Source organism: Triticum urartu, chromosome 3A (assembly GCF_056163025.1).
Source record: "Triticum urartu cultivar PI428250 chromosome 3A, HENAU_Tu73, whole genome shotgun sequence".
NCBI classification, from domain to species: Eukaryota; Viridiplantae; Streptophyta; class Magnoliopsida; order Poales; family Poaceae; genus Triticum; species Triticum urartu.
The window spans coordinates 704,188,228-704,210,099 of record NC_141875.1 but is presented as its reverse complement, the minus strand read 5'-3'; the positions used below and the strand labels follow the sequence as shown (position 1 = coordinate 704,210,099).

At 45.7% G+C, this 21,872-nt stretch overlaps 1 protein-coding gene and 2 pseudogenes across 1 annotated transcript; all 3 read right to left on the bottom strand.

Moving 5' to 3' along the window:
• Nucleotides 1-411: 411 nt before the first annotated feature.
• On the bottom strand, nt 412-1,739 carry LOC147981899 (uncharacterized; annotated as a pseudogene).
• A 2,088-nt stretch (nt 1,740-3,827) lies between these two features.
• Nucleotides 3,828-18,091, bottom strand: LOC125528101 (chloroplast envelope quinone oxidoreductase homolog; annotated as a pseudogene).
• Nucleotides 18,092-18,844: 753 nt separating this feature from the next.
• Nucleotides 18,845-21,672, bottom strand: LOC125528100 (Lycopene beta/epsilon cyclase protein). The gene has a single exon (XM_048692610.2). It carries the CDS (start codon nt 21,660-21,662, stop codon nt 19,704-19,706), a length of 1,959 nt encoding a protein of 652 aa, XP_048548567.2. The 5' UTR covers nt 21,663-21,672; the 3' UTR covers nt 18,845-19,703.
• Nucleotides 21,673-21,872: the final 200 nt, after the last annotated feature.

Genomic DNA, 21,872 nt, shown 5'->3' with positions numbered 1-21,872 from the left:
TACTGCTATGTTGGCTTGCTTCAATCATCATGTACCTATCTATAATTATGTGCTTGCACTGCTACATTTACTCTGTACTGCTATGTTGTTTGCACTCCCTGATCATCACATTATGTGCATAATAATAATGCCAGAAAGTTCCTGGTATACTCATTCCATAAGTTACTGGTATTTCAAATTTTTCTGTGCACAATAATTTGACTATCACACCAGTTTCACCTGGAGTGAAGTAAATATAATAGAGTACTCAATATGATACAGGAGATAGCACTACAAATTAAGTTCAAATTCATGCCATAAGTTCAAATTCTAGACTTGCAGATAAACTGCATAATTCAGTACAAATGTAACCATTACAACAGTACAGTGCACTTCTAGTAGGGTTGATTATTCAGTGCAATAGAGCACAACTACACCAGTACAATGCCACATTACATAATTAAAATTCATCACAGATCTCCTTCAACTTCTTGATCTTGTCCTTGTAGCCATGCTTCTGTTTCAGCAAATCAGAGATGATGTACTCTAGCTTTTTCTTCTCTTCCTTTAGTTGGTCTCTCTCTGTGAGCACTTGGTCTCTCTCTACCACAAGCTTGTCCCTCTACTTCTCTGCCTTTGCCCTGAGTAACTGATGTAGGTTTGTGCAACCATGGTCTGCCAGCTTCTTCTTCTCCATCTCCTCTTTCAGATCATTGAGAGCCAACCTAGTATTGCCCAGCTCGGTAATAGCATCCTCCTTGTCAGCAACCATTTTTGCAAAATCAAGTTTGAAAAATCTCAGCTCTTCTTCTATCTTCCTCTTTTCTCCAACTACTTTGTAATTCTGTTCACCAAGCTGAACATTGTCTCTCAGCCTGTCATTGATTTCTTTGTCATACATGCCCCACAATTCAGTTAGGCAGAACTGCAAAGCCACTGACCACTCAGGGTCTATCCATTCCAGATAGTTGCACTTTAGTTCAGCCTATAATTCAGAAAAAATATTGTCAATCATACTACACAAGAGATGTTCTCAGTAAGAAATTGTGTTCATTTAAATGCACAAACAATTAAGAAAGCCTATCAAATTAATATGTGTTGTCAATAAGAAATTTTTGTCACTTTTAACAGCATATAAAATAAATATATGTTGTCATTAATAAATACAAAATTTAGTGCTGGCACTAACAATGTTGTACACTACTTAATTATTTGAGCAAATTACACTGCCATAGCATAATTTCCTACTGGCACTAACAATGTTGTACACTACGTAATTATTTGGAGCAAATTACACTGGCATAGCATAATTTACTACTGTCAGAGCATAATTAAATCCAACTATGGGCATTGACAATTGTTCACACTAATAAGCAGAGCAAAATTTCCTTCTGGCATTTGAATGGAGCAAAAACTAACTAAGGTTAACTAAATACAGTACTAACCAACATACCTTCTCCTCAGCGCAAGCAAGAAAACGTCGGCCAGTGTCCGTAGATTCAAATGCTACTAGACTGAGGCAAGGCTCGCGATGCAGACAGTGAGAGGAGAGCTCATGAGCAATGCCACTCCATTCATAGCATGGGATAATCCTAGGAAGCTTAAAACCAAAGAGATTGAAGAAATCAGCGTCTTGGTAAGAAATCCCCAACTCAAGAACCCTAACCCTAAATGTTGGAATCCCCAAATGAACGTACCTGGCTAGTCACTGACTCGTCGTCCGAAGAAGAAGAGCTTGACCCCTCGCTCCAAGAAACCATGGCGGACCGGCGGACGGCGGCGGCGGTCGTCAAGGTCGAGACAGAGGGGTCGGATGTGCTCTGGTGCGGTCTGGTCCGACCAGCGACCCTCACGGCCCACTAATACACGGGCGCGGAAATGGCTGCCCCCCTCCGTCTAACGGCGTCCATCAGCCCGCGCCACGTCGACCCGACAGGTGGGCCTGACATGTCGGTTTCGCTGTTTCCGCGGCTAAAATGGCCAGTCAGTGCTCCGCGGTACCGATTAGTCCCAGAGTTGGTGGTTTTTTGTGATATGGCTTAAATGTGGTACTGACCGGTTACCCTAGCCCCAAGTGTGGTGGTTTTGGGTAAATAACTCTCATATATGCTTTATCAGTTTCCGAGGGATTACTTTAGAATATCACATACTTTCCCATTTAATACAAATTACATTATTCAATGAATATTTAATAAATCAAGGATGCAATGAAATATAATGATCTTTGTGATTGCCTCTAGTGCATATAACTAACATTATTGGAGGGAAATGTTAATGTCAGAGTGGATGGGCCAATGAGTGGATGGGCCAATATTGCACCCATACGCGAATAAATTGTTGACAAATAGTCCGATCATGAAACTTTACTAAATCGAAGGATAGGTGGTTGATGTAAACTCTAATACAAGTTCTATAGTAAATAAATTGGGTCTAGTAAGCTAAACTTCATGCCTAAAATTTATTGTGTTCTTTAGGTTTTGTTTGATATTTTTTATTACAATGGAAGAAGAAAAAAACTATGATAGTAATAATAAATATTGATTAACATTACATGACTTCTAGACTAAATGTGCTGTTACACCATGTGGACTTTTACAAGATAAAGTAATACCCCTTCTCCCTTAAATATAAGACGTTTTTGGCATCGAATGCTGAAATTTTGTCTATTTTGGGCCTAGCCCAATAGCAGTTTTAGAAATTCCTAATAAATCCTAGAGGCCCACACAGCCCATTCATGCAAGGCAAGAGGTGGAACTAAAGTTTAGTCCCACATTGCTAGTTTAGAGGGAGTTGGACCTTTTTATAAGGGAGGCTCTTTCTCCACATGTATGAGGATGAGAACAAGAGGGACATCCATGTGTGCTCCTCCTCCGCCTCGCCACGCCTCGCCTCGCCTCATCACGACGCGCCGCGGGTTGCGGGAATGAGCCAATGTCTAAATTTTTGCCACGCACGACGTGTATACGAAAGGTCACGCGGAAGCTGAAACGTTTTGCCGTAGTGGAGATTGCATACGAACGGCGCACCTCTTCGCCTGCTGCCTTTTCGTTTCGTCTCCCTCGTTCTCTTCAGCTCCCAGCACAGCCTCTCGTCTCCTTCTCTTGCGCCTATAAAAGGGAGGTCGCTCCTCTCAGAGAGACACACCAGAATCTCTTCTTTCTCTCGCCACAAGTTCCTGAGCACTGCGCTGCTGCTACGTTCTTCCCCATCCCGGCTTGCGGCATGCACCGCAGGTCGGGATAGCAGGCCTCCGGAACCGCACCTTTTGAGTCTTGTACGGGAGAAGGGTGATAAGGTTTTTGGGGACTGCTCAGCGCGACTACTGACTTCTTCGTCACGGACGCCCCGGACTCCGACGACTACTTCCCCGATGATGATTTCTTCCCTGACGCCGACAACCTTCTCGACGACATGGCTGGCGAGGACACCGACCCCAAGTCCAGTGCTACTGCTGCTGCTGTCCCATACGTGTTCTTGCTCTTTCTGTTAGAGGTCCTCTCGCTGTTCTTTGCTCTAGTGTCTGTCCTACATATGTTACGTTCTACGCCATTTATGCAACCTGTTCTATTATCTGCTTTAGACATGTTTGGTTGTGGTTCATATATGAAGATGTTATTTACCTTCTCTCTGTCAGATCGCATGACTACTTTTATCCATGTTATATTAGTCATGTTTTATTTAATATTTCTATTAACAAAATCATTTGGTAAATTGCTCATATTTCTAACACTGAACAGTGTCAAAAAACGTCTTATATTTTGAGGCAGAAGGAGTAGATGATTAAAACGTTTATTGTGGATGCGTTTGCTAATACTCTAGTTTGCAATAAAGGATCATATGCATGAATTTCACATCTCAATAATGACCTTTCCTGTTGCGTGCCCGCTCATGCTATTCTCCCACGCATCAGCTACCATCTCAAAAGGGTACCGTGAGTCGACGACTGTCTTGAGCTTCCCTTCCTACATCAGGTCAAGCAGGAACCTCAAGTCCTCCTTCTCCATCGACACGATCATAATGGATAGCTTTTTCTTGGAGAAAAATGTCAGAATTGATGTGACGAAGTTCCAAAAGTTGGAAGCTATGTCGACAACTCTGCCAGGGCAGTTGAGGGCCGGCTTGAAGGCCGACGACTTGCCATCGCTCGTGATGTTCACAATGTAGTCGTACTTCTTGCCCAAAGAACTTTTCAGTGCTGCACCTTCCGGGGTCTTGTAGTCAAGCACCTCATCGGCACCGATGTTCGCGTCAACCTCCAGGTTGCGCGCACCACAGGTGGCTGTGACGTTGTGGTTTCCGAGCTTGGCCAGCTGAACAGCATAAGTGCCGATGCCACCTGATGCTGCGGTGATCAGGATGTTGCCGCCGCTGCCGGTGCCGTCAAACTTGGTCCCAATGGCCCTCAGGGCCTGCAGAGCAGTGAAGCCGGCGAGGGGCAGCCCTGTGGCATCAGCAGCGGATATTCCGGCTAAGGATGGCACCCGCCGGGTATGGGTACGGGTGGAGCTACCCCATACCCTTACCTGTCCGCCCTGAGTTTACCCATCACCCATACCCATATCCGTCAAGGGTACAATTTTTTCCCATACCCGTCACCCAACAGGGTATATGGATACCCGTGGGTAAAAATACCCGTGTTTACAGCACATCAATTGAGTAGAAAGTAGTTGTAAAAGGTAACATATAATCATAAATTATTAATAGCAACACATTTTAAACAACAATGTACAACAACATATTCTCATAAACAACAATACTTTCCTATAAAGTGACATATAAAAATGATAAATAACAACACATAATCATAAATAACAACACATATGCATACACTTTAAGTTCACAAAATCATGATAAATTATAGAGATAATTTGAATACACATTAGAGTTTTTACCTAGCGTGATTAAGAGGGGAAATCAATACATTGGGATATTAACGGAAACCCACATGTTAACATTTTAGATGGGTACATGGGTACACGGGCATGGGTTATACGATCTCATACCCGTACCCTCTCTACCCGATGGGTATGATATTTTCCCATTTAAGTACCCATGGGTAATTTTTTGTCCCATACCCTTACCCTAATAGGGTTTTTACCCACAGGGTACGCGGGTAATGGGTACCCATTGCCATCCCTAATTCCGGCAGGGCGGGCGACAGAGATGCTCTCGGATGCTGCAACGTACTCAGCGAGGCCACCAGATTTCTGTAATTACATACCTTGTGTCATGAATGATCGATATGTACAATAACATAAAATGAATTGTTAAAATTGGAACTTTCTGAATTACCTAGAAGACTAATTTGGACACAACTTTGTCACCGACTTTCAATTCTGTAACCGCAGGGCCTACCTCAACAACCTCTCCAGCAACATCGGTTACTGTTTCATTGGTAGGCAGGGAAATGAGTGGTTAGATTGCCATTTCATGATAACAAAGTATACACAAATCTTTCATTTTGTTATTACCAACAAAATTAGATATGGTACGTGCCAAAAAGAAAAATGTAATACCATTGCAAAGATTTGACCAGTCATGAATTACTATAAATGAGACCGGGTCTTTTTCCCCCTTAACTCTCATGTTGTCTCATACGACCCCCCACCCCCCCTCTTAGCTAAACCATTCCGTAACGAATTGCAATCAAGTCTATGGGAAATATTCTCACCACAAAAGCGAAAGTCTGGCATACAAGCACTAGTGCAGAACCGGGCAATAGCACCGGTTCGTAAGGCCCTTTAGTGTCGGTTTGGTAACCGGCACTAAAATGTAGGCACTAAAGGCCCCCCACTTTAGTACCGGTTCAGCACGAACCGGTGCTAAAGGGCAACCACGTGGCACGAGCCAGCTTCGGGGGCAGGGAGCCCTTTAGTACCGGTTGGTGTCACCAACCGGTATTAAAATGTGGGGGGGGGGGTTGGGTTTATGATTTCTTTTTCATTTAATTTTGTGTTTTCCATTTAATTCTTTTTCGTTTGCTGGTATTTTACGATACTACATATTGTACATGTTATGCATATATATAAATAAATTTCTAGTACAACCGATCATAATATATAAATATATATATATATATATCATCGAATGTCTCACAACCACCATTAATTAATTCACACATATATACACACATGTATATATATATATATAATTTCTCCTAATTGGTGCCTTCGGAGCCAGTGGCATTAGCCTAGCTAATTGGTTCCTTCGGAGCACGATAACAATTGGAAGTGGTTCATGGGGGCGGTAGCGGGTAATAGTATTCTCCTTTGGGATCTATGACCTGGTCGAGCAAAAATCCCGCTATTTCCTCTTGAATTGCTTCTATGCGGTCATGTGCTAGGAGCTTGTCCCGCACCTCTTTAAACTATTAAGAAGGAGATCAATATGCATGTGTATTAGTTGTGTGACTAGATGTCGATAATGGTGTAAAAATTGTGAATAGTGTTTTGACAATCGATATCGTACCCACTCCTGTCTTTGAGATTTGCTCCTTTCGGACGCCATCATGCGAATGTTCTCGCAAACGTAGTATGCACATAGATCATTCCCCGGCGCCTGCTTCAGGGCCTTTACGAGAATGGAATTTTGATCAGATAATAATTAATCAATCATGATAATTAAAGAGATGGCAGCTAGCTAGTACTACTTAATTACTTACCTTGGGTCGATACCATTTCAGACTTTGTTTCCATGGGCCTGGAGTGACCCTGATGAACTTTGCCCAAGCCCTGCCCGCCGACAAAGAAAATGAATAAATGGGTTATTAAATAGTTGTTATCAGGAAATGACGAACTAATTAAATAGGCCGAGATATAGTTAATAATGATTGAAATTACCTGTTGACCATCCCCTTCACGATGCTGTAGTCACTTGCTTTCTTAAGTAGCGAGTCTAGTACTTCAACTATGCCTTCATCAACTTTAATGATTAACAAGATCCAGTGAAATCTGCATGCCCACACGTTTGCATGTCTTAATTAAGCGGGCATATATATGTAAGCAAAAACATGTAGCTATAGCTAGTAGGGAAAAACAGAATTTGTAGTACAAGACAGTGTGACTCACTGGAAGTTGTAAGGAAGTAGTATATCTTCATTGTATTTGAGTTCCTTGAAGAACTGTAGCATGCTTTCCTCTACACATTTTGCGTGATATGGATCTATTTTCCATGTGTATTCATTAATGGTATTTGGGTCAACGAACCCAATGCCATAGCGTCCATCTTTTTTCATTTCATAAATCTTCATCCTGCATAATACCACAGAAAAGAATATAGTGAGGATAATTACAGGTAATGATTGATCAAAATGATCAGCTAGCTTGAGACTTAAATTACAGAAAAAAATCACTTACAGACAATAGCAACTGACGATAGATTTGTCGAGTGCGTCTTTATTGTATAGCTGAAAAAGTTCTGAATACTCAACGGTCACAGCTTTCTTATGGTAGTAATGCTCCTTGTTGACATTCACCATGAGGGACTCTCGATTGGAAATCTTGGTAATGTCCATGTACCATTGATGCAATGCATACATTCTCGTTGGGAGCTTATTGACCTCCTTTGGCTCGACCAAAGGTTGGCCCCGGGCATATTTCCGTTTTATTTCCTCCTCTCTAGTCGGAGACATGGTCTCGATATCGAGGTGTTGTCCAACAGTGATCCCGATCGATTCAGCCTGCGCAATATGCTCCTCGGTTATTACCACATCGCCCAGCCCAGGAACGTTAACGGTTTGCCCACAATAATATTGGGAGCGCCTACTCTCATGTGTTGTTGGCACAACAAGCGGGGGGATTGATTGCGCCGCCTGTTCTCCCAGCTGGGGAACGGTTTTACCGCATTTTTTGCCAGCTGATTTGCTCGAGCTCGAGCTCGCCTCTTTCTGTAGACGTGCTCGATTTAACTTCCTGAGGTGGCGCTCATAGTCTGTGTCAACAGGCTTGGGAGCTGGTGGTCTAGCCATACGAATGAAGTGGTCAATCTTTTCCACAGGCACTTTCTCCCTTGGCGGCGGTGGCGGTTTCAGTGCAAAATGGGCTTCCACCTCGGCCTTCGATATGGCTACGTTTTCCTCCTCGGACTTGTCGTAAGGCCTCTGCGGAAGAGGCGCGAGGCTTGGACCATATTGAAATCGCTTGCCTCCGCCTGTACCTGCAGTACTACCTCGACTTGTACCGCTACGCACCATAGCTGAGGCGGCTCTCTTCCGTGATTGCTGAGGCGGCGAAGATGGCTGACGTGGCTGAGTTGGAGGAGGAGGAGTGACCTGAAGCTGTGCCGGACTTGGAGGAGGAGTGGCCTGAAGCTGTGCCGGACTTGGAGGAGGAGTGGCCTGACGCTTTGCCGGACTTGGAGGAGGAGTGGCCTGAAGCTGTGCCGGACTTGGAGGAGGAATGGCCTGACGCGTTGGTGGACTTGGAGGAGCGGGAGTCTGCTGACTCGGTGGCGGACTGCAACGAGGAGTCGGATGACACGGTGTCGGTGGCCTTTGAAAGATGATGCAATCCTTTCTCCAGAGGATGATACGATGGTTGGCCTCTCCTAGTGTGTGCTCATCGTCACCTCCAGGAATGTCAAGCTCTAGCCCCGAATATTGGTCCACCACCTCATCAACCAAGACACGAGCATAGCCCGCTGGAATCGGGTTGCAATGGAAGGTTGCCTCGGGGGGATTTGTAAAAGCAAGGGCGTCCGCCACCTTCATGGATATGTTCTTCATTTTGAAGTGTAGCTCGCAGTTAGTGTTCTCCATGATGTCATCCACTGGGTAACTATCCAGCAATGCGTCGCCCGGGGCGGAACTCACACTGCTTCTCGGCATGGATGGGACGGTTCTATCCATTGGTGGATCATCCGCTAGCTGCTGAGACCCCCTTTGCTGGCTAAGTGAGTCGATCTGCTCCTGCTGCCGCTGGAATTTGATTGCCAAGTCCGCGTGCGCTGATTCTAGGCCTTGAAGGCGTTCATAGTCTAGCTTCCTCTGATCCTCCTCCATCTTCCTCTTCTTATCCTCCGCAATCTTCTTTCTCGCACGGGTTTTGTAGTCGGCGTTCCAGTCCGAAAACCCCTCATACCACGGAATAGCGCCCATGCCTCGTGTTCTTCCCGGGTGTTCAGGATTTCCCAGGGCACGCGTAAGCTCATCGTTCTCTCTGTTGGGCTCGAACAACCCGGATCGAGCCTCTTCTATTGCAACAAGTAGCTTATCTTCGGCTCCGTCCAGACATGCCTTCTTGGAAACTTTGCCTGTCTTCGGGTCCAACTCCCCTCCATGCGCATAGAACCAAGTCCTGCACCTCGGGGTCTAGCTCAATGTTTCTGGAGTGACACCTGCATCCAGCATCTCTTTCTCAGACTTATCCCACTTAGGCATTCCCACTGCATAGCCACCTGGCCCCAGCTTATGGAACTTATCCTTTTTTGCAGCATTGGCCTTGTTTATTCTCGACCGTTCCTTAGATAATTCCGAATCCTTGAATTTCACGAAATCGTCCCAATGAGCACTTTGTTCTCTAGTGTTCCCTCGAATACTGAAGTCTTCCTTCCTCCGTTGACGTACTTGGCCCATTCACGAATCTTGTGGTTCTTGAATGCAACCGCCATCTTCCTAAGAGCAGCGTCCTTGACTTTCTCCACATCTGTTTTTGTGAAATGATCTGGTAGGGTGAAATGTTCCATGAGCGTTTCCCAAAGCAACTATTTTTGTCTGTCGTCGACAAAAGTAAATCCTGGACGTGGCTTTGATGGCTCTCTCCATTCTTGAAGGGAGATCGGGAGTTGGTCCTTCACAAGAACTCCGCACTGACGAACGAACTTGTCCGCAATCTTCTTAGGCGTGAATTGTTCGCCATTAGGTCTGATTGCCTCGATATTGTACTTTACGCCCTCCTTCAACTTTTTGTTCGGGCCTCGTTTCGTCCTGTTGCCTGAAGATTTGCTCGATCCGGATGGCTGAAAGAAGAAAGATCGATTCGTTAATATATCTTCAAGTCATTTAAAACATGTGATGATCACCAGATGCCTGCTTATATAAATATATATACCTCGCCGGTCTTTGTTATTTCAAGATCAACATTTTCTTCGTCATGTTCATAGTTCACGACTTCATCAATTCGGTCGTCGCGATCGAATATCATATCACCCTCCCCGGTGTTGTTTAGATATTCGGAGCCGTCATAATCTTCTTCATTCTGATCATCATCTGGCCCGCGAGGATTGCGTATGATATTGAACAAGGCCTCTTCTCCCTCTCTGCAGGTATTGTCCGTCATAGGTTTTGTTTAACTAATCCAAAAGAAATATATTCAAATTACAATGCATGGATGCAATCAATTAATAAGGAAAAACTGAATCAATCATAGTACATAATAAGCATCATCGAATATAATCTCGAATACGTCGTCTCGAATAATAGATATAATCTCGAATACATCATCTCGAATAATAGATATAATCTCGAATACATCGTCTCGAATAATAGATATAATCTCGAATACATCGTCGTGAATAATATATAATCTCGAATACATCGTCTCGAATATTATATATCGAGTACATCACTGGCTAGGTAGCTAATAAAGATCGAATACTACAGAAGAATCTAGGACACTCGCGGTTCCTGCGGCGCGGGCGGTGGACACCCAAAGAGAAGGAACCCTCACAGGATCATAGCTGAAGTGAGATCCCTGAAGAAACTGCCAGGTATTGGAGAACCTGCCGCCCTCTAACGCAACCATGTAGCGATGGACGTGCTCGTCCTCCTCCCTGACACAGCGACGTACCACCTCCGGCGGGGCCGGCTCCCTCCACACCGAAACTGGCCCACGCGAACGCCACCAAACAAGATCAGGGTCGACAACGGGACCCGGGGCCGGGTTCCTCATCAAGCGGCACGCCCCTCCAGGCAGCACCTCCTAGTGCCAGCCCGGCGGAGCCCAGTCCCGGACATGGGTCAGCCGGACGTCGTCGCGGACGGGTCGACGGCGAGGATGCGGGCCGGGCATCGTCGAGAACAAATACTAGATATATGCCCGCAAAAAGTAACATTTTTTTAATGATTGGATTTTGATAACTAAAATTTCTAACATTTCTATATAACTAACATTCCTATAACATTTCTAACAATGCTATATAACTAACATTTCTATAACATTTCTAATATTTCTATAACTAAAAAACAGAAAAAAAATTATAACATTTCTATATATATAACTAACATTTGTATAACATTTCTAATATTTCTAAAACTAAAAAAAAGAAAAATTTCTAACTTTTTTATAACTATTTCTATAACTAAAAAACAGAAAAATTTCTAACAATTCTAACTATTTCTATAACTAAAAAACAGAAAAATTTCTAACAATTCTAACATTTCTATAACATTTCTAACAATGCTATATAACTAACTATTTCTATAACTAAAAAAAGAAAAATTTCTAACAATGCTATATGTGTGTGTGTGCTCACCGGCGAGGCGAGAGGCGATGGGGGGCGGCGACGGGGACGGCGACGGGCGCGGCGAAGACGGGGATGGCGACGACGGGGACAGGGACGGGGCGGCGACGACGGGGACGGGCCGGGGCGCGCGGCGACGACGGGGACGGGGCGGCGATGACGGGGACGGGGACGACGCGGGACGGGCCGGGACGGCGCGGCGGTGACGACGGGGACGTCGGGGACGCGGGCGGCGACGAGGGTTATGGATACGGGGGCGGCGGGCGACGGGGCAGAGGAGAAGAATCAGAGGAGAAACTGAAATTTTTGAAGTGTTTAGTTATATAGGATGGACCTTTAGTACCGGTTGGAGCCACCAACCGGTACTAAAGGCCTGTTTTGGCCAGGCCAAGCGGCGGGAACCGCACCCCTTTAGTGCCGGGTGGTGGCTCCAACCGGTACTAAAGGCCCCCCCTTTAGTACCGGTTGGTGCTACCACCCGGCACTAAAGGGGGTGCGCTGGCGCAGGTGCGATGCGAAATGTTTAGTCCCACCTCGCTAGCCGAGGGGCGTCCGCACTGGTTTATAAGCCCCAGTGTGGTAGCTCCCTAGAGCTCCTCTCCAAAGCAGGCCTACTGGGCCTAAATGTTCTATGCTGCCCTGTGGGCCTACTGGGCCTTTGCAGGCCTGCATCCTGGCCCAACAACAGGTTGGGCTTCTAGTCGTATGCAGGCCGCTGTGGCGCAGTAGGTGGGCTTTTTTTCTTTCTTTTTTTTTGCTTTATTTAGTTTTGTTTGAGTTGTTTTTTTTTGCTGTATTTAGAGTTTCTTTGTGAATATTTTTGCTTTAGGTACAAAAAATTACAAACTTTTTGTTAGTACCGGTAGTTTACAAATTTGAATAGTTTAAATTCTGATTTATTTGAAATTTGTATGAATCACTAGTTTGTGAATAACTTAACTTTGAGAATAGATTGTTCTGTGATTCTTTTTTCTTATGTTTAATATTAGTGTGTTTTATCATTATATTCAATTTGGTAATGCTTAGGTTATTTAAAAAATGAAATATCTTTTGTAACGGATGAGTTTTCGTCCGAAACCCTGATACTTCGAAAGAGATTGTCCATTTAGTACACGAAGTGTATCCAGTTTTTGCGGTAACCCTCTCTACTTTTTTGCACATGCTATGTCGGTGAAATTATGATATCATGCCAACTTTCAACCTTTTCTCAGTTCATTTGAAATGCTTTTCAATTTCAGGGTCATTTAGCTTTAAAAAATCAGTAAAGGCATGAAAGAATTTGTTTGCACATAAAATTTCTTCGCGTTTCAAATGCCAAAACACATAACTACCCTAACTATTACAGAGATTCCCTCCTGGGTGTGAAACACAGAAGAAAATGATGATAGTGAAACCGGTCACATCCCAGATCTTTGGGTGTGAAACTTTTTCTTCGCGTGTGTCCCTTTGCGCCGTAACCATGGAAAATCTTCATCTTTAACGGGATGCTCGGGTCAATATTCACTGTGAATGGAGCAATTTCATCAAACTTTTCATAATCTTCTGACATGTCTGTCTTGTCATCCACTCCCACGATGTTTCTCTTCCCAGAAAGAACTATGTGCCGCTTTGGCTCATCGTACGATGCATTCGCTTCCTTATCTTTTCTTTTTCTTGGCTTGGTAGACATGTCCTTCACATAGAAAACCTGTGCCACATCATTGGCTAGGACGAATGGTTCGTCTGCATACACAAGATTGTTGAGATCCACTGTTGTCATTTCGTACTGCGGGTCTTCCGTTACCCCGCCTCGTGTCATATTGACCCATTTGCACCGAAACAAAGGGACCTTCAAACCACGTCGATAGTCAAGTTCCCATATGTCCTGTATATAACCATAATATGTTTCCTTTCCTGTCTTGGTTTCTGCATCAAAGCGGACACCACTGTTTTGGTTGGTGCTCTTCTTATCTTGGGCGATCGTGTAAAATGTATTATCATTTATCTCGTACCCTTTGAAAGTCATTATATTCGAAGATGGTAACTGGGACAGCAAGTACAAGTCATCTTCAATAAAGGTGTCATGCATGGTACGTGTCTGCAACCAGCTGGCGAAACTCCTGGTTTGTTCACGTGTAATCCAGTCATCAGACCGCTCCGGGTGTTTGGAGCGTAGCAAATTCTTGTGTTCATCCATATACGGAGCGACCAAGGCGGAATTCTGTAGAACTGTGTAGTGTGCTTCAGTGAGAGAATGTCCGTCCATACATATTATTTGTTCCCCTCCTAGCGTGCCTTTTCCATCCAGTTTGTCCTTATGCTGCGATTCAGGAACACCAATCGGCTTAAGGTCAGGAATAAAGTCAATACAAAACTCAATGACCTCCTCATTTTCATGGCCCTTGGAGATGCTTCCTTCTGGCCTAGCACGGTTATGAACATATTTCTTTAAGACTCCCACGAACCTCTTAAAGGGGAACATATTGTGTAGAAATATAGGACCCAAAACGTTAATCTCTTCGCATAGGTGAACTAGGACGTGCGTCATGATGTTGAAGAAGGATGGTGGGAACACCAACTCGAAACTGACAAGATATTGCACCAAATCATTCTCTAACCTTGGTATGATTTCTGGATTGATTACCTTCTGAGAGATTGCATTGAGAAATGCACATAGCTTCACAATGGCTAATCGAACGTTTTCCGGTAGAAGCCCCCTCAATGCAACCGGAAGCAGTTGCGTCATAATCACGTGGCAGTCATGAGACTTTAGGTTCTGAAACTTTTTCTCTGCCATGTTTATTATTCCCTTTATATTCGATGAGAAGCCAGACGGTACCTTAATACTAAGAAGGCATTCAAAGAAGATTTCCTTCTCTTCTTTGGTAAGAGCGTAGCTTGCATGACCCTGATGTATGCCGTCTTTTCCGTGCATACGTTGCTGGTCCTCCCGTGCCTCAGGTGTATCTTTTGTCTTCCCATACACGTCCAAGAAGCCAAGCAGGGTCACACAAAGATTCTTCGTCACATGCATCACGTCGATTGCGGAGCGGACCTCTAGGTCTTTCCAATAGGGCAGGTCCCAAAATATAGATTTCTTCTTCCACATGGGTGTGCGTCCGTCAGCGTCATTCGGAACAGGTTGTCCACCAGGACCCTTTCCAAAGACCACCTTCAAATCCTTGACCATATCATGTACATCAGCACCAGTACGGTGGCGAGGCTTCGTCCGGTGATCCGCGCACCGGAGAAATGCTTGCCTTTCTTTCTTACGGGATGCCTGCTCGGAAGAAATCGACGATGTCCCAGGTACACATTCTTCTTACAATTAGCCAAATATATACTGTCGATATCGTCCAAACAGTGCGTGCATGTGCGGTATCCCTTGTTTGTCTGTCCTGAAAGATTACTGAGAGCAGGCCAATCATTGATGGTCACGAACAGCAACGCCTTTAGGTCAAATTCTTCCCCCATGTGCTCATCCCACGCACGTACACCTGTTCCATTCCACAGCTGTAAGAGTTCTTCAACTAATGGCCTTAGGTACACATCAATGTCGTTGCCGGGTTGCTTAGGGCCTTGGATGAGCACTGGCATCATAATGAACTTCCTGCTTCATGCACAACCAAGGAGGAAGGTTATACAAACATAGAGTCACAGGCCAGGTGCTATGGTTGCTGCTCTGCTCCCCAAAAGGATTAATGCCATCTGCACTTAGACCAAACCATACGTTCCTTGCGTCATCTGCAAACTCCTTCCCGTACTTTCTTTCGATTTTTCTCCACTGCGACCCGTCAGCGGGTACTTTCAACTTTCCGTCTTTCTTACGGTCTTCTCTGTGCCATCGCATCGCCTTGGCATGCTCTTTGTTTTGGAACAAACGTTTCAACCGTGGTATTATAGGAGCATACCACATCACCTTGGCAGGAATCTTCTTCCTGGGGCGCTCGGCCTCGACATCACCAGGGTCATCGCGGCTGATCTTATAGCGCAATGCACCGCATACCGGGCAAGCGTTCAAATCCTCGTACTTACGGCGGTAGAGGATGCAATCATTAGGGCATGCATGTATTTTCTGCACCTCTAACCCTAGAGGGCAGACAGCCTTGTTTGCTTGGTACGTACTCTCAGGCAATTCGTTGTCCTTTGGAAGCATATCCTTTATCATTACCAGCAACTTTCCAAATCCCTTGTCAGATACACCATTCTCTGCCTTCCATTGCAGCAATTCCAGTGTGGTGCCCAGCTTTTTCTTGTCACCTTCGCAATTCGGGTACAACAATTTTTTGTGATCCTCTAACATGCGCTACAACTTCTTCTTCTCCAAATCACTTGCGCAGTTTCTCTTTGCATCGACAATGGCCCGACCTAGATCATCAACGGGCTCATCTGATGCCTCTTCTTCAGCTTCTTCCCGCATTGCCGGCTCAGCTTTTTCCCGCATTACCGGCTCAGCTTCTTCCCTCATTGTTATATCATCGTATTCAGGGAACCCATGGCCAGGATAGCTGTCGTCGTCCTCTTCTTCTTCATTTTCTTCCATCATAACCCCTCTTTCTCCATGCTTGGTCCAAACATTATAGTGGGGCATGAAACCGGATTCAAATAGGTGGACGTGAATGGTTCTTGACGTAGAGTAATTGCGACCATTCTTACAGCCAGCACATGGACAATGCATAAAACCATCCGCTTGCTTGTTTGCCTCAGCCGCAAGCAGAAAAGTACGCACGCCATTAATGAACTCGGGAGAGCATCGGTCATCGTACATCCATTGCCGGCTCATCTTCAATACACAGCACCAAAAATATCAAATTAATACAATACATAAAGTTCATAAATAAAGAGCATACAACACTTCAATGCAACAAACAAATAACTCTCTAGCTAAAGAATTTAAATGCAACAGCAAATGCGATCAAGATCGCAACTAAGGTAACAATTGATCCAACAGCATAATGATACCAAGCCTCACTATGAATGGCATATTTTCTAATCTTTCTAATCTTCAAGCGCATTTTCTCCATCTTAATTTTGTGATCATCGACGACATCGGCAACATGCAACTCCAATTCCATCTTCTCCCCCTCAATTCTTTTTAATTTTTCCTTCAAATCCTCGTTTTCTCTTTCAACTAAATTTAACCTCTCGACAATAGGGTCGGTTGGAATTTCGGGTTCAACTACCTCCTACATACAAATATCTATGTCAACTTGATGGGCATAATTTGTCATAAACACGAAATGCAACGAATAGTTTTAAAAGAGAATATACCACATCTGAATCATAACCCGGACGAGGGCCGACGGGGACGGATATCAAAACCATGGCACTATGCATAACAAACAACGTATGGGTAAGATAATTATACGAGTAACTATATATCCAAATCACACAAACATCATTTTTTATATAAAACTTCATGAACAAGAGGCTCACCACAAGGTGGTGCCGGCGACGGGACGTTGCGAGCGATCGATGGTGGTTACGACGGAGATTTAGAAGGTACTAAGTAAACCACACCTACATATGCAAAACTAAGTGTTATTTTTGACCTCAAATTGCATATAAATCAAATACTAGCACATATATATAATTCCTCCCAAATTACTAAACTCAAAAATCAATCACTATATAAAGTATTGCACGAGCTAATCTAGCAATGAGAGATGAAAGGAAAGAGTTGCTAACCTTTGTGATCATTTGAATGGATGGGGGCCTTCAAATCTTGGGCAAAATGTGTGATGAGCTTGAGAGGAAGAGGGGAAAGAATAGAGAGGAGAGGGGAAAGGGGAAGAACAGAGCGAGCTCGGGTGGACGAAGAGTCTATGTAGGACGACTTTTAGTACCGGTTCGTGATACGACCCGGTACTAAAGGTGCTGGAGGGGTCCCGGACTGACAACATCCTGCCACCACTCACTTTAGTACCGGTTCGTGGCACGAACCGGTGCTAAAGGTTCGCCATGAACCGGTACTAATGAGAGCAGGCCGGCTAGCCGTTGGAACCGGCACTAATGTACACATTAGTGCCGGCTCAAATTCAAACCGGCACTAATGTGCTTCACGTTTGACCCTTTTTCTACTAGTGAAGTAATCTATTTTTGAAAATCCGGAAATTTATATGTGAATACCTGGAATAAACGGGAACTTAGGAACGAAAGGACGTAGCAAGCCTTTCTGGATATTCCAATCCGCTGGATTTATACTTGCTGCTTCAATCTTTCTTCGGTGAAGGGACAGGGATATCCACGTACTGAAATAAAACCAAGTCAACCTTCATTTCACTCGCATACGTCGTACCTAATCTTGAGAAGTCAACTGCATTCACAGGTCCTAAATTCTAAGTCATGGCTCTTGATTGAGAAAACTTCTAACTCTATCTCCCTTTCCAGGGCAAAAGGTTTGCATGGCTCCGAATCATTAAACTCGGTAGTATTCATCAACAAGTTTTAGGATCTATTTGAACTTTTGAAGCTACAGATCTCTTGCAACTAGCTGCAAACTTCGCATGAAGCTGCATATGGTTTCACTTGTAAACACTACAAAAATCATGCATTCTGATGTTCATTAAGACGGAAACAAGAGCTGACCTTGAGTGCTGCGGCACCGCCACCGTATCCGCTGTACTGGAGTCTGGACAGCGCGCATGGTTGATGGCTTCGTCCCGGCGGTGGCCATAATGCTGACTTATTGGATGGAGCTGAGGGAGAATGAAGCTAGATCAAGACGTGTGACTGGGTATGCATATAAGGCACACTTGCAATTTGCAAAGACAGGTGACTTGGTTTCAAAGAGTTTGACCGGGAACTAGATGATAGCTCTTGGAAATTTGAATAGGGAACGACTAAGTACTACTACTAGTAACACTTATTTAAGCACAAGTTGAGGTTTGACTATGATTACTTACATCATAATTTGCGAGAGTGTTCCTCTCGTGGGCCCGGCCGACCAACTGCGTGACAGCATGTCGGTCCCATCGGCAATCAGGATCGTGAATGAACATAGTTCCATTTCGGATCCAGAATGGACTTCAGATTTCCAGTTCTCGCTGCTGCATCGTTTCCTAATATTGATTTCAGACAGAGCTTCTGCAAATGTGCCCAGCCTGACTGCACGTGCATCTACTCACCCAGAGTTGAAAAACAAAACGAACAACTTTCAAATTTCACGAAACAGGCTCTCGTCCCGCTTTGTAGATAAAGCACAGACCACAGTGCACGGCCGAACAGCTTTCAAATTTCAGTAGCCTCTCCCTTAAACTCCAGAACATAACAAAATGCATACTGCATTGCAGGTTTACTATCCCAGCCTCCTCAGCACCATCTCTGACGGAGAAATATAACATAACATCCAAAGGACAGGTAAGGATCCACAAAGCATCCCACATTTCATATCCACCCATTCATCATGGTCCAAGCAGAATGTAATATATATTTTCGAATGATAAATATCATTATTTTCCATTCCAAAACACAGTGGTTACCGTTCCATACAACAGGAGCATACTAGTAACAACAGACTTGATTATTACAGACATCACCCCAGCTCTGTGAAACCGCATTGTGTTGTGCAGCACCTCCCTATTCGGGGAGCAAAGTAATAACAAACTTGATTATTGTTATTGCAGCACCTCAGCTCTTCAACCCAGAAAAGCGTATCAGATATAAGTTCCCTGTAGAAAATGCCAACAGAAGCATTTTCCAGCATACACTCTATAAACATGATAGCAATCTTATAAACATATGATGACCCAAACACAAAAGTACTCCCTCCGTTCTGAATTAGTTGTCGTAAGTATGGATGTATCTAGATGTATTTTAGTTCTAGATACATCCATTTCTGCGACGAGTAATTTGGAACGGAGGGAGTAGGATACAAAGCGCTGTCAATGATCAGGAGCGTCAGTTAAAAGTGGCAGCTCTCAGCTTCAGTCTGAAGCTCACAATGTAGAGGAGCTTCAGAATTCCAGTAGTCCTCAGACACAGCTTCAAAGTTGGCTTCAGACACAGCTTCTGAGGTTCAGAATTCTAGTCCTGGCTGCACCGTCGGCTTCAGACACAGCTTTTGAAAATGCAACCAGCATGAACCCAATGCAGAACGGTATATACAAACTTTATTATTTATTATTGCAGCACCTCAGTCAGTTCTTCAGCCCAGCAAGTGTATCTCTCAAGGGGAGCATAGTAATAAGAGACTTGATCATCGTCCCAACCAGCGAGCAAATTCCCCTGTTTTTCTGCCAAGGAAGTAAGTATGGTATTTTCCTTCCTTTTTAATGGCCGGAGCTTCTTCATTCCTCTTGGCGATAGTCTAAGCCAGCTCCATACTCCCACGCTTCAAGATACCGCTCCCATTGATATCTATCCCTCGGCGCCAAAGATTCAACCCAGGGCCGAACAGCCGGACCGAGAAAGCTGGAAAGGAAGGTGTAGTAACCAAGCATCACAAAGTGGCCAGACCAGTTGAGGATGACCCCAACTCCAACCTGCCTGAATATTTCAGGCAAAATCTGCGGTCGGCTGATCATGACCAGGCCCAACGTTTTCACCAGGGGTCCAAACTGTATCACATCCTGGAGAAATGGGCGTAGCACCGAGTCCCCAAGTTTCTGCATCGACTGGAAATTAGCAAAGAGAAGCTCATTGATAAATGTCGGCGAGATGTCAGTCCCCGGCCTCGTCGACATTGCTCTTTGGAACAGCCATGATGCGCTTAGGTTCGGCATGTAAGGGTTTAACAGCTTCAAACTCTGTGCATCCAGGAAATCTCCTGAAACCGCTTCGTACACGCCGTTGGACAGTCGGCCGAGGTGCCTTGTCAGGCTCCCAAACCCTCCGAATGAAACGGGTGACTGGATCCCACTGGCGTCGCCGACCTGTAAGATCCGGTCGAATGCGGCCGGCAACGGGCTGTCCCGGTAAGTCGGGAAGATCCCATATATGACTCTCCTTATGTCCAAGTTGTCAAGAACTGTATCCTGGTAACCAGGCATGAGATCCCAGAACATCTCCAAGAGCTCTTCCAGCTTCGGGCACCCGAACTGCGGATCGACATATGTGAACATGTATGTGGTACGATCAGTCGGACCGGAGCCGGCAGGAAATGCCTCCCAGAAGAGCTGCACTGATCCTCCTGAATCTCCACCAACACTCTTCACTGACGAGCTACTGAAGATAACATCACTCGTTGTGTTCTTCTCAAACCCACGAGCACAGGCACCGACAACAAGGCACAGTCCGTCCGGTCTCCTGCCGGAGCGGATCTGCCGCACGATCGGGGAGAAGTTGCCCATGGCATCGACGACGAGCCGGCAACGCAGACGATCACCGTCACTCAGTTGCAGCACCGCAAGATCATCGTGAACCGAAATGCTCGACACGCTTTTCCCCTCAAAGATTTCTCCTCCTGAGGAAATGAATCTGCCTTTCATGATCTCCACGAGCTTCGCCGGCGAAATCCCGAGGTGAAGGATGTCCTCCACCCATATCTCGCCTTTACCCTCGAAGCCGCATCGGTTGGGGTTGAAATCGCTGGTGACCACCTGCTCGGCCTCGGCCTCCGAGAGGATGCCGACCTGCACGATCTCCATGAGCTCCTTCCTGGAGATGTTCCACTCCTGCTCCCTCCCTTTGACGGCGCCCCTCTCGACGATCCCGACTCGGAGGCCTCTGTAGCTGAGCGCGGTGGCTATGAAGATGCCCAGCGTGCCGCCGCACACCAGCACGTCGAAGGTCTCCGCGCCGAGGTCGGCAGCCGCCGCCGGTGCCGGGCCTTGGACGCGGGTGACGATTTGCGGAGGGGCTTTGGAGGAGGAGGAAACTTCTAGGGGAGCTGAGCATATGCTGGAGCAGATTTGGTCCAGCCTTTTGAGCGCGTCGTATGAGTAGGCCCCGCCGGCGCCGCCGACCTCGTCGCCGGCTGAGGAAATCTTGTCCATGATCATCTGGGTTCTGGAGGGCGGCGGCTGGGCTTTATCCCCCGACGCCCTGACGCGCACGAGGCCGCGGCGGCACACCGGCGGCGTGAGGGCGAGGCGGCGGCCATGGCAAGAAGCACGGGGCAGCGGAGCGGTGGAAAGGGGAAGAGGCGGCATGAGGCGGGCTGGATTGGAATTTGGATTCGGCCACCTGCGCTGGGAGGGAGGGACATGGCTCGGGTCGGGTGGCTGGCTGGCGGGCGACGTGGTGCATCCCAGACCCAGCGCCATGCCGGCGAGCAGCAGAGCACCACCCAATGCAATGCCTCTCATCTCATTTTGTTCCACGGCGACATCCTCTCCTCTGCTTGGAGCCGGCCCATATCCACCGCACACAACACATCGGACGGCTCTCCTCTGCCCAATACGAGTACTGCTGCTGCTTCTACTGAACTTGCTCTGTTCCGGGTAAAAGGAGTCAGACTCGTTGAATTTTGAGAGGAAGAGGTACACCAACAAGCTAAACAGCTGAGATGACTAAAT

Excerpts from the sequence above, each read along its gene's own strand:
- LOC125528100 (XM_048692610.2), bottom strand. The coding sequence starts at position 21,662 with ATGAGAGGCATTGCATTGGGTGGTGCTCTGCTGCTCGCCGGCATGGCG.